Source organism: Olea europaea, unplaced genomic scaffold, assembly GCF_002742605.1.
Source record: "Olea europaea var. sylvestris unplaced genomic scaffold, O_europaea_v1 scaffold942, whole genome shotgun sequence".
In the NCBI taxonomy this organism is placed as follows: Eukaryota; Viridiplantae; Streptophyta; class Magnoliopsida; order Lamiales; family Oleaceae; genus Olea; species Olea europaea.
The window spans coordinates 18,224-32,120 of NW_019267915.1; the positions used below are offsets into that span (position 1 = coordinate 18,224).

General features: G+C 43.9%; 1 protein-coding gene across 1 annotated transcript; it reads right to left on the minus strand.

Moving 5' to 3' along the window:
• Positions 1-7,765: 7,765 nt before the first annotated feature.
• Positions 7,766-8,864, minus strand: LOC111392589 (IgA receptor-like). Its single transcript, XM_023017945.1, has 3 exons — positions 8,852-8,864; positions 8,389-8,772; positions 7,766-8,208 (listed from the first exon to the last, which is right to left on the minus strand). Exons 1-3 carry the CDS (start codon positions 8,862-8,864, stop codon positions 7,766-7,768), a joined length of 840 nt encoding a protein of 279 aa, XP_022873713.1.
• Between the last annotated feature and the right edge of the window lie 5,033 nt (positions 8,865-13,897).

A 13,897-nucleotide genomic window follows, 5' to 3' on the forward strand; every position in this document is an offset into this window, starting at 1 on the left:
AAAATCATGTTGGGACGAAAAAATGGTTTTTAGCTATAGTATAATTAACCGCTTTGCTTATTAGAAAATAATTCAATATATTCTTACCCCTTATTTGGTGGGGATTAAAATTAGATTTTTAGTAGACTTTGATAAAAATTGATAGAATGTGTGATTGAAAAGTTGTAAAATCCATAAAATATTTGGTTTAAATTGATTGTTAACTTTGATTTAGATTAAAAACTAAATTTTAGTCAGTATCAAACGGGTTGCCCTTGTTTGAGAACCATTATTTCAAAATTCTTTATTACATATATTTATTTTTAACCATACATTCATACAATAAAATATTCTACGCGTAAATAAATTTTTTTCTACTTTTTAATTACACATTTTTTTGAAAAAAAAAATACTATTCAAAACATTATTTTGAACAAATAATAGCCATCGCACAGGAGCTTAATTTTCATCTTTGTTCTCTTCTTAATTTTTATAGCCTAAAGTGATTATGATTATTGCAGAAATTGTTGGACTCTTAATTTGATTTATGAATAATTAGAAGATATTAAATTGAATTGGGATCTAAAAAATATTCTGACTTGTCAATATAATTTCTTTTTTTTTTTAAATCTAATTTTTTGAATTTTATGCATCGAAGTTAGCATCGTAGTGTGAACATATCAAGATTCATATACCTAATGTTATGCCCCTAACCAAGCCACTTCCACTTCAGCACTAAAACCACTTCGACACAAAGTCACATCACTCTCCAAAGCTCCACGCGTCCACCTGAAGTGGTTCCGGAGCGATGCCAATTTCTGGCGACCTCAACATGACGCGCTGCAAGACGAATAGATCTAATGAAGTAACCCGAGTGTCCCTCAACGCCGAAGCGTTGAAGGACCCGAGACACTCCCTTAATAGATCCCTCCGCCGCCACTGTCAGAAAGATATCTGTCAGGATCTTGACGTGATGTCTCCATAGATCTAGTTGACATGACGCATCGACTTTATGTCAACTCAACTCAGAAGAACTAATTGCCTGCCCACGCTAGACGTGGCTGAGTGACGCCTATAAGCATACGCCTCACACCTTCGGATGCATACACATGTCCCATATCCAACGGTGCCTACACCTATAAATATTCAAGGTTTGGCAAGAGACAAAGGTAATGAAAGCTCGTATAACTTAGCTCTCCATTCTAAGAAACATATATTCTCCTCCCCACTCTCTTGCACCACTAGAGCACTGCTCCGACCACCCAACGCTGACTTGGCCGTCGGAGTTTATGCGACCGCCACCACCACCGCTGGTCCTAGCCATGTGCTTCGGACCGTGCATTGTTGTGCGCAGGAAGGATTACGTAGAGTAGCTACTCGTTGGCCACGTGGAGGGTCCAAATATTGAGGTCAACAGATTGGCACCGTTTGTAGGAAACTTCCCATCCAAAAGTGCCATTGACTTACCCTAAAAAGGGCACGTTCTTGAGAAAAGAACAGTCAATCTACAATCCCATCTCTAAACGCCCTTGAAAAAAGAGTGGACAAGATGAGTTATAGTAATAAAGATGCAAATTTTGAAGGGCATAGGGATGCCTCTGAAGAAGAGGTAATCAAGACCAATGTCACGCATCGAAGACCCCATCACTGAAGGAATGACCCAAATAGCTGCTGGAATGAGGGACATTGCTGCTCAGAACGTGGCGATGCGTGAATTCTTCATGCAAGCCCAAGGTCATCAGGGCTTCCAGATGCATCAAGAGCTATATCCGGCCTAAGAAATTCCTGCGCCTCATGGCCGAGGTCATTTGAGCCAGCGCCGGGAACACCCCCTTGAAAGGGAAGTGGGTGTTGATGTCACGTCCTACGCACAGGGGAGCCAACCGGCAAAACCACCGCTAGGAAATAACTTCCCACCAGAATACGAGCCCCAAAGGTTTGTCAGTGTTTTCGACAGAATAGGACAGAACACTAGCAATAGGGTCAGCTCCGTGTAAAGATCAGTTCAACAAGAGCAGGAATAAGGACAAGTACCTCTTCCGCCTAGAAATAGGCGTGAGAGGAGAAACCTAGTGGATTGGAGTAGTCAGGAGGAGGAACCCCCATTTCCCCAAAATGCATCAGAAAGGGAAGGCTCTGAAGGGCCATGCCGCTCCTACGAAATTGATGACGATGACGACAACCTCCCCTTCTCTAGAGAAATTCGAAGCTTCCCAATTCCTGCAAAGTTCAAGCCTCCTAAAATCCCAAAGTATGAAGGAAAGGAGAACCCACAGAAACACCTGACTAAATACATGACGCAGATGGGCCTCAGAGGAGCCTCGTCAGCACTGAAATGTAGAGCCTTCCATCTAACCCTCACCGAAGCTGCTGAAGTGTGGTACAACAGAATACCACTCCTGAGCATCAGAAGCTGGCTGGACTTGAAGAAGGTATTTCTGAACCAGTACCTTTTACGAAGGGAAGGAGAGACCCCAGTACAATGCCTACAAGATATGAGGCAAGCTCCTGGCGAGACACTGGAAAGCTTTCTCATCAGATTCACCGATGAAATCCCGTACTGCGAGCAAGTCACTGACAGGGAGGCCCTTTCAGCTTTGAAAGGTGGCCTCAACATGAACACACTGTTCTGGAGGGATGTACGCAGTAAAAAACCCACCACCTATGACGAACTAGTAAAAATGATGAGGGTCAAGATCGTCAATGAAGAGATGATTGACCACCGAAACCGTGCAGCACAGGGACTCCCTCTGCCCCAGAGGCAGGTAGGTGGAGGACCAGCAGCCCACCTCATCACCCAGCAATGGACCCAGGCAGGACACATAATAGCTCCCACGTCCAGACAAACGTTGGCTTTCGCCACGCTAAATGCAGTGCCAGTGCTAGCATATGAAAATGCTCCTGCTGAAGCATGACCATCCGGAGGAACAATCAATCGAAAAAAGAAAAAACGATCAAATACGGCCCTGTAAGGGGCAATGTTCTACACCTTTCACCAACTTTACGGACAGGATACCAACGAATGTAGGGATGATCCTCGATCCTCAAATTGGAGTAATCCACACTCTTCGAGAAGGGGTGAATACACCCACACGCCCACCTCCCCGAATAGGGGAGAGAGGGGATATAGTGACCAATCACCCCGGAGGAGAGAATCCAGAGACAGAGGAGAACCCAGGCATAGGGACCAGGCCCTATTTGGAGGCCAAGTTATTAGGGAAATTAACACAATCATTAGAGGACCTCACATCGGGGGTAACACCAGGAACGGCCAGAGGAATTACACAAGGGACACGAAGGATCCATCAATGATTACTTACAATGTCAACCAGACCCAAGAGGCCAACAAGATGGCCCCGATCACTTTCTTTCAAGAAGATGCACAAGGAGTTCACCACCCCCATTGTGATGCGTTAGTGATAAGAGCCGTAGTGGCTAGAAATGAACTCAAACGCATACTCGTCGACAATGGCAGCTGGGTAAATATACTGTTCGGATCCACCTTTGATAAAATACAGATTAAACATGGGTTGATCCCTATAGTCAACCCGCTATTTGGATTTAATGGTGACAGCATCATCCCACGATGACGAATTACTCTACCTGTTGAGATGGGGTCAGGCCCCCTAGTGGCCTACCACTTCATTGAATTCCTGGTGGTGGACCACAGGTCAGCTTACCATGGAGTATTGGGCCGACCCGCATTGAAAGATTTTTGGGTAGTTACCTCTATCCATTACTTGTGTATGAAGTTCTCAACTGAGCATGGGATTGCTACAGTGCGAGGCGACCAAATGGGCTCAAGGGCATGTTACCTCAATTCTCTACAAAAATTTGAACCCCGCACTGTTAATATCATTATAACAGAGGCCGACAACGAAGTCGACATGGACATTGATATGCTCGACGCCCTTGAACAAGGGCACACCTCCGAACAGGAGAAAGACGTCGATGTGATGGAGGCCCTTGAAGAAGGACACCCTCTTGATGAGTTGGACCCTAAATTATCGAGTATGCACCGAATGTGACTCCAATGGAAAAGCTGGAAACCTTCCCCGTCAACCTTGAAGACCCCATTCAGGTCTTGCGTATAGGGAAAGCACTACCCCCCGGGATGAAAGAAGAAATGATGAACTTCCTAAAAAGGAACCTGGATGTCTTCACCTGGAAGCACAAAGATATGGTGGGAATAGACCCAAGGATCGGTTGCCACCATCTTAACATCAACTCCTCTTGCATCCCACATCGGCAGAAAAGAGGAGCCCTCAACTCAGAGCAATATGAGAGGCTCAAAGAAGAAATCGATAAACTCAGCCACAGTAGCTTCATCAGGAAATCTATCTACCCAAAGTGGATATCAAACCCGGTCCTCGTAAAGAAAGCCAGCGAAAAATGGAGGGTATGTACAGACTTCACAAATTTGAACAAGGCATGTCCTAAGGACAGCTTTCCTCTCCCAAAGATAGACCAACTGGTGGACTCCACTACTGGGCATGAGCTCTTAAGCCTCGTGGATGCATACTCATGGTACAACCAAATACCCATGTTCCGACCTGATGAGGAATCCACATCGTTCATCACATACAGATGATTGTACTACTATAAGGTAATGCCCTTCGGATTGAAAAATACCGGAGCCACATATCAGGGGCTGGTCAACATGATGTTTGTCGAGCTCATTGGCAAAACTATGAAAGTCTACATGGACGACATGCTAGTTAAAAGCCTCCAGGTGAAAGAACACGTAAGTCACCTCGACCAGACCTTTTGGTTTCTTAGAAAGTATAAAATGAAATTGAACCCCCTCAAATGCACCTTTGCGGTAGCTTCGGGTCAGTTTCTAGGATATATTATAAACCAAAGAGGAATCGAGGTGAATCTGAAAAAGATAAGGGGCCTACTAGAAATGAGGTAACCTCAGAAGCCAAAGGAAGTACAAAGCCTCAATGGCCGATTAGCCGCTCTCAGTCGCTTCATTTCCAGGGCCACTGACAAGAGTCTATCCTTCTTCAAAGTCTTGAAGCAAGGAAAGAAATTTCAATGGACAAGCGAATGCGAGGAAGCCTTCCAAGCACTGAAGAAACACCTGGGAGAGGCATCCCTACTATCCAAGCCTCAACCACGAGAGCCACTACTATTGTACTTGGTAGTCTCAGACGAGGCTATCAGTGCAGTCCTTGTCAGAGAGGAAAACACGCATCAACTACTGGTGTATTATATTAGCAAGGCACTGCTCCCAGCAAAGGCGCGCTACCCAGTTATGGAGAAACTTGCACTCTCTCTAGTTACAACATCGAGGAAACTGAGGCCATACTTCCAGCCCATTCAATTGAAGTTCTCACCAACTTTTCCTTGAAACAAGTATTGCAAAGAACAAATACTTTTCCGACCCTGGAGCGCCATCAAGGGCCAGACCCTCACATATTTTATGGCAGAGTTTACCAAAGCCCCAGAAATGGAAGCGACAATGAAACCAGTCAAGCCCCCAACATGGAACCTATTTGTAGATGGATCGTCAGGAGAGACTGGTTCCAGAGCAGGAGTTGTTTTGGAAAGTCCAGAGGGCCATAAACTAAACTGCACAGTCGGGTTTGGCTTTGAAAAACGCTGTAGAATATGAGGCCCTCCTAGTGGGCCTTAGACTAGCGAAAGAAATGCAAGTGAAAAGGCTCCTAGCAAGTAGCGACTCGCAGCTTGTCGTAAGTCAGGTCAATAGAAAGTTTGCAGCCAAAGACAGTGGCATGGCTACATATCTGAAATCGATTATGAACCTGGTCCCTCACTTTGAGAGATTCGAATTGGTTCAAGTCCCACGCTTCAAAAATACACACGCGATGCCCTATCCAAGTTGGCCAGTAGCAGGGATTCAGAGTTACTAAAAATTGTCCCAATTGAGCGCCTGTCGAAGCCTTCCATCTCTGGAGGTGAGGAGGCACTATGGATTGAAGACACCCCACTTTGGATGCAACTCATCGTAGCCTACCTCAAATATCAATCGCTGTCAGCCTCAAAAAGCGAGGCGAAGAAATTGTAAAGGAGGGCTGCTCACTTTGTTCTCCAGGACGATATGCTCTACAAAAGGGGCTTCGCCTCGCCACTTCTCCAATGCGTGAGAAGGGAAGAAGCCATGTACATACTCAGGGAAATCCATGAGGAAGTCTGCGATAACCACTCCAAAGGAACAGCTCTGGCACACAAAGTTCTTCGACAAGGCTACTTCTGGGCGACCCTGAAAAAGGGACTCTTGCCAATTTGTTCAAAAATGTGACAAGTGCCAACGTTTTTCAAACATCTAAAGGCAGCTTTCTCAAAGCCTCTCCGTGGTCACCAGCCCGTGGCCGTTCTCCAAGTGGGGCATAGACTTCATTGGCCCACTACCAAAAGGAAGCCGAAGCGCTACTTTTGCCATTGTTGCCATTGGCTACTTTAGCAAGTGGGTGGAAGCTGAACCTCTAGCAAAGATTACTGAAGCGAACACCACAAAGTTCGTCTGGAAAAATATCATTTTTAGGTTCGGCATTCCCCACTCTCTAGTGTCTGATAAATGCAGGCAGTTCGACAACAAAAAGATGCGAGACTTGTGTAACGAACTCAGCATAAGAAAGGACTTCTCAACACCTCATCACCCCAAGTAAATGGGCAGGTTGAGGCAGTGAACAAAACTATCAAACAAACCCTGAAAAGGAAGCTTGATGCCTCAAAAGGGGCGTGGGTCGATGAACTTCCACATGTCCTCTGGGCCATTCGAACAACCAGCCGAACTACAATAGGTGAGACACCCTTCTCCATGACCTACGGATCCGAAGCCATGAGTCATGTCGAGGTGGGTGTCCCCTTCCATCGTCGGATACATTTCAATGAGATCGGCAACGATGAAGCTCGAGTGCACGAACTTCACCTCCTTGAAGAAAAGAGGGATTCCTCTCAAATAAAATTGACAAAGTATCAAAGAAAGATGACCCGTTATTACAACTCTAAGGTCAGAAACTTAACTCTTCATCTCCTCAGAAGGGTCTTCCGATCATCAAAGCCGACTGGGTCTGGAGTGTTTGGACCGAACTGGAAAGGTCTTTATCATATCCGCAAAGAGTCCCGACCCGGCACTTATGAAGTAGAAGACATGGCAAAGAAGGCACTGCCTCATCAGTAGAATATTGAACACTTGAGAAAATACTATCAATGAGAAGGGTATGTTCAGATTCGATCTCCATTTTATTCAGTCTATTGTAACATTCCTATCTTGCTAAGTGCTAGAATTGCCGTAGTAAAATATAATGTTGTAACGACTCAATCATCCACTGTTATATGGGTTAATCAATTGGTGCCTAAGTTCTTCAGTGGATTTTATGTGTCAATCTTTTTCATCAACTGGTTACTCTGGGTAAGTGATGCTTAATGTTTATTTGTCCATTCCTCATCAAGATAGAAATAGTTCGACGTAAAAGTAAAGTAAGAAAAAGCAACAACACGTGGAAAAACTTTGATTTCATTGATATCAAAACAAATTACAAAATGAGGGCCGAAGCCATTACAACGTATTCCTATTCTATTCGGGGGGCTTCAATCCCGGCCTCCGGCTTGACCTCTGGAGGGGCTTCAGTAGCTTTCTCGATGACCCTGTCAGATCGACCTCCGGTAGGCCCACCGAATCCGCTTCCAAAGAAGTTAAGTCCAGAGTAGGGTAGACCACCCTTAGGCGATCCGACATTGCCTGGGCATTCCACGAGGCCCAGAAGTTGGCAAAGTTGTCGTACAATGGATGTTCTTCAAAGTGATCGATGAAGTTTTACATTGCTGACTCCCTTGCTGCCTTCATCTCGGCCTTCAGAGATTCGATCTCCTTGGCCTGGGCCTCCACCCGTTGCCTCAGCTCGGCCTTCTCTTTGTTGGAGGCCTCCAAAGTCTCAGTGGCGAGCCGGTGGTGCTCATTAGCATGATGAACCCTCCTTATCATAGCAGCCACCTGGCACTCCACTTCATATAGCTCCTTCTTCAGTCTCTTTACCTCTGGATTGGACCTCATCAGCCGGGCTTTCGCTTTTTGCCTCACCTCCTCTGCTTCCGAGGCCTTTGCCTGGGCAGCTCGCATCGCATCCTCGTAGTGCAGCGCCTCCTCCAGGCGCTTAGCCAGATCCTCCCTCCTAGCTTCGAGATCCTTGACCAAGCTCTGAAGTTGAACGCTCGTGCTCAGAGCCTCGGCGATGCAAGCACTGTTGGCAGCCACCAGGTCTTCAGTAGTGCAGGAGGTTGTGTAGTCTCCACTCCTTAGTCCAATACTTATTATGGACCAGGGCAATGGTCGTCGTCTTCGAAGGCAAGGCCTTTAAAACCTCTCTCATCAGCTCCTCTTTATTGGTGCCCAGGAAGTCCACCTCCTTCTTCAGGCGAGCCCTTTTCCTCCTCTACTACCCCGGCACTTGTGTGACTGGGATGGCAGCAATCGGGGGGCGATCGGGGCAGTAGCAGGGGCTGCCATCCTCTCTTTTATAGCCACCTCGATGGGAATTATTATTTGACGAAGGACTGGGACAGCCCTCGCCACTGTGGGCCCCTTCGACGAACTGGCAGCCCTCTTCCCCTTTCTTTGGAGAGCTGCCTTTGGATCCTCCTGCTCCTGCTCCTGCTCCTGCTCCTCCTCCTCTGCTGCAGGCTGGAGCTGCTTGCTCGCAGCCACTAGGTCCTCCATTTGCTTCTTATAAGCAGAGGAGGAGGTCTTCAAGATCATTGCCTCGGCCATCATCCGCTGGATAGTTTTGAAGTCGGGCCTCACCGGCCTCTTCTTGTTAAGATCGTCTACAGTAAAACAAAATGGATTAGCACAAGTACAATGAGTTCGGAAACAAATTACAATAGATGCACTCCAGATAGTTACCTTGGGAGGCCATCAGTTCGTGTGTAACAAAGTGAATGTTCTTTCAGATGAGCTCGTTATAAGACCTCCTCTTTAGCGGAAGCTGATAAACGATACAGATTATGTCAAACTCCTCGGCAGAAAGCTCGCACCGAGGAAAAGTATCTCTAAGAATAACAAATAGTTAATTTTCGGGCTGATGAGAAACACAAAAAGTCACAAAGCTCAATACTCACTAAGTGTAGAATACTTTGGGGGGACTGTAAGAGGCGTCAGGGGGTCCCCTTCCATTGTATCCCATCTCCCTGAGGCCCAGCACCATGAGCTCTTCCATTCCTTGATGGAGCTCGACAGATCGAGCACAAATGGAGTGTAAGAACCCCATGAAGTCAGATAGTGCCACCCCTGGTCTTATCACCTCCACCGCTACCTTAGGGATATACAAAGTTTGAAACACTGAGAACGGCATCTCTACCCCGAACGACGCCTCCTTCCATAACATCCATGACCCCACCATTTAGCTCCAAGAATTGGGGTTCAATTGGGTCGGGGCCAAGCCATAAGTCCTCAAGACATAGCGAAAGAAAGGGTGGATCGGCAACCTAAGTCCAGCCCTAAAGAGCGCTTCGCTCACAGCTACACACCCCAACCTAGGGTAACAAGCCCGCTCATCAGGCTCCAACAATATCAGGTCTACGCTATCAGGGATCCTATACTCTGCTCCAAGTCTACCGAGGTCGACCTCTCTTAACTTCGATGGGTAGTCAGAAGCCCCACAATGTTCTGACATATCTACTGGGCTATCAGGCCTCCGCCACATGTTCTCCTCCCCCTATTATGGCCTCAGCCACCTTATCGGACATCGCCAATATAGGGTCATCCACTCGAACTACGCCTAGTTCCCTCCCTGAAGTGATACTACTCTCAGAAGCCATTCTTAGAATTAAAAAACAACAAGAAGAACTAGAAAAATACTTACTGAAATGAATGGGTTGGGGTATTCTACGGTCGGAAAATAACAAATGGCCCTCCGTACTCGTCAAAAATTGAGAATATCACCGGAAAACGCTCGAAACTCGTCGAAAATCGCCAACAAATTTGAGAGCAATACGGATTCTGAGTTTACAAAGGTAAAAACATTCGAATGGCACTAAGTCCACTTTTTATAGGAAATTCCAGATGATCCCCACTGTTGAATTCAAACGATGTCCATCTAGACCGTTTACCTCGTCACAAATCTGGATCATTAAAATGAAACGCCAGATTTGATCAACGCCCAAGATCTTACGGTGCCCCTCGTGCACGCATAAAATGCGTCGCCTCGGACAAGCAACAACCGTTAGCAATAAGTGGCCGTAGCAGCCTTTTTCTGGGGACGGGCATCACATCCAACTGTCGCCTTGAAAATACGCGACAGCTGTCACATCGATTAACGTAATAATAAGGCGCTTCAGATCAGAGATAATCCATCCCAATTCACCTCGAATGAATGCACTCCCTAGCTTTAAAAGTTTCGGCGCCACTGACGCGGAGTCCCCTGTGGGTCACCGCCTCAGTGGCACGACTCCTTAGCTTTGAAAGGCGTTAGCTATCTCCCAAAACGTCGTCCCCTGTGGGTCAGTGCATCAGTGGCAGATGTGCTCTTCACCTAGCTTTACAAAGCTTCGGCGCCACTGACGTGAAGTCCCCTGTAGGTTACCGCCTTGATCGCATGACTTCTCAGCTTTGAAATGTGTTAGCCATCTCCCAACGCGTCGTCCCCTGTGGATCAGCGCACCAGTGGCAGATGAGCTCTTCACCTAGCTTTACAAGCCTTGGAGCCACTGACGCGGAGTACCCTGTCAATCACCGCCTCGGTCGCACATTTCATCAGCTGAAGACAAGGCTTTAGCCATCTCCCAACGCGTCGTCCCCTGTGAGTCAGCGCACGGTTGGACGATGAGCTCTTCACCCAACTTTATAAGTTTCGGTGCCACTGAAGCGGGGTCCCCTGTGGGTCACCACCTCGGTCGCATGTTTCCTCAAGCTTTACGAAGTGCTTTCCCCCAACGCGTCGTCCCATTTGGGTCAGAACATTGGTGGAGAATGTGCTATTCCCCCAGCGGAATCACCTCACACGACTCAGCGGAACACTGAAAGCTCGTCACTAGACAACGAGTGATCGACCCAGAGGATGCCCCACCCACATCACCTCGGTTATCACTAGCCTCAACCAACAGGTGTTCAGCACATCTGCTCACTTCACCCTTTTACACCAATACCTTATCAGAATCCACAGTACTTACTTCAAGGCCAGGATACACGGTCGAGAAAATAAGTCCACCCATGATATGAATATTCATGCCTGAACTTGGGGGGACCATTGTTACACCCCTAACCAAGCCACTTCCACTTCGACACAAAGTCACATCACTCTCCGAAGCTCCACGCGTCCACCCGAAGTGGTTCTGGAGCGATGCCAATTTCTTACGACCTCAACATGACGCGCTACAAGGTGAATAGATCCAATGAAGCAACCGGAGTGTCCCTCAACGTTGAAACATTGAAGGACCCAAGGCACTCCCTTAACAGATCCCTCTGCCGCCATTGTCAGAAAGATATCTGTCAGGATCTTGACGTGACGTCTCCATAGATCTAGTTGACATGACACATCGACTTTATGTCAACTCAATTCAGAAGAACTAATTGTCTGCCCATGCTAGATGCGGCTGAGTGACGCCTATGAGCAGACGCCTCACACCGTCAGATGCATACATGTGTCCCACATCCAATGGTGCTCTACACCTATAAATATTCAAGGTTTGGCAAGAGATAAAGGTAATGAAAGCTCTTATAACTTAGCTCTCCATACTAAGAAATATATATTCTCCTTCCCACTCTCTTGCACCACAAGAGCACTGTTCTGACCACCTAACGCTGACTTGGTCGTCGGAGTGTATGCAGCCGCCGCCACCACCGTTGGTCCCGACCGTGTGCTTCTGACCGTGCGTTGTTGTGCGCAGAGAGGATTATATGGAGTAGCTATTCGTTGGCCATGTAGAGGGTCCAAATATCGAAGTCAACACCTATCACGTTTTATCTATAAAGTCCAAATTTAATATAATGTTAATTGAACTATAAGAATATATAATTTTCCATATAATTGACTAAAAAATGTGTCCACGTAGGATCTATTTTCAGTAATCTCAAATAGTTTTAATTATTTGTTTGTATTTAAATATTTGAATACAAAAATCTCACGACGCCATCACAAAATCACATGGTATAATTTTGGAAAAGTAAGAAAATCCATATTCCTGTAACATCAGCCTTCCCTCTTGACAGAAGGCGTACGCCAATGTGTTTACGAAGCCTTGTATGTCTTGTGCAAAATCAATAATAACTTTTCTCAAAGGTAACGACGTATTAGTTACATTTATTAGACAAAAATCGCATGAGTATGAACTAGATGTTAACTTAGTCACTCTTTGGCTTCCATTTTTTAATTTTTTTTTTTTTCGCAAACTCATTTTCAATTAGACATTTCATGAGACCAACAATTTTGATCAACTTTTCAAACACATATTAATATCAATCTTTATCAAAATCCTTTATAATTGGCTAATTTTATAATTGTCTTTATCATATTAAAAACTAATTTTTAACTAAACCAAACATTGGCTAATTTTATAATCTTTATCATATTAAAAACTAATTTTTAACTAAACCAAACATTGGCTAATTTTATAATCTTTATCATATTAAAAACTAATTTTTAACTAAACCAAACATTGGCTAATTTTATAATCTTTATCATATTAAAAACTAATTTTTAACTAAACCAAACATTGGCTAATTTTATAATCTTTATCATATTAAAAACTAATTTTTAACTAAACCAAACATTGGCTAATTTTATAATTGTCTTGTCGAGTGTTGTCTAGCCATCATGCGAAATATGTTAGGTATTAGTATAATATGTACCTTATAGCTCCTCATTTTAAGCTTATCAACACCAATATGTCAAGCATGCTAGTAATGTTTTGTTATAGTTTTTGCTCACATTTAAAAAAGGAAAAATTGCAGCAGCGATTCCTAACATTTTTTTATAGACTTTATCCTAACCTTCATTTTGTGTCAGCGAATATTTCTAACCTTTAATAAGTATGCATCTGAGGTCCATCTGGATGGAAACCGTCCAAAATACCATCAGTTGATCGGAAAAATTTCTTGAACTATCTACTACCGCGACAATTTTATTGGATGTTAATATCTTTTTTGTACGGTTTCCGTCCAGATAGACTTCAAGTGCATATTTATGAAAGGTTAGGAACCTCCGTTGATACAAAATGAAAGTTAGGGTAAAATCTGTAAAAAGTGAAAATGTTATGGATCGCTGCTGCAATTTTTCTTTAAAAAAATGTCTGCCACTTAAAAGATTGGCTCGACAACCTAAAATTTTAATGCTTTTCTATAAAGTAAGTAGATCGTAAAAGATTGGAAAATGCCACTTTGACAGAAGAATCTAGCCAAATTCTTTAACTGAAGACAAAAGATTTCTAAAACTAAGAGATGAAGACTTAAAAAACAAAAATGACAAAGATAACCATCATAAAACTACTTTAATTTAATTTTCTTTTTGTTAAATATATTCACACCACAATTTTTAATAACTAGACTATATTTAGGCCCTGTTTGAGTCTTATTAATTTCTTGTAATATATTATGAAATAGTAAATTTATGAAAAAATGTATGATGAAAAACGAAAAAAATTGATTTACGTGTAATATTATTTTTAATGAAAAATTTTTGATTGAAAATTAATAATGTAGAAAAATAATGGAAAAAAATAAGAAAAATGGGGCTCAAACAAGGGTTTAATTGCATGAAAAGTTTATAACATTTACACATTATCATATTTATATCTCAAACTTTTTCTCATCGCACTCTTATTCTCAAATTAATATAAATTGTTCATGATTTTATTCCAATTTTTTTTAAATCGAGTAAAAAAAACTCATTTGCACATTATTTTCTAAATAAGCAAAATAAATAATATTGCAAAAATATGATTAAATATTTGGTCC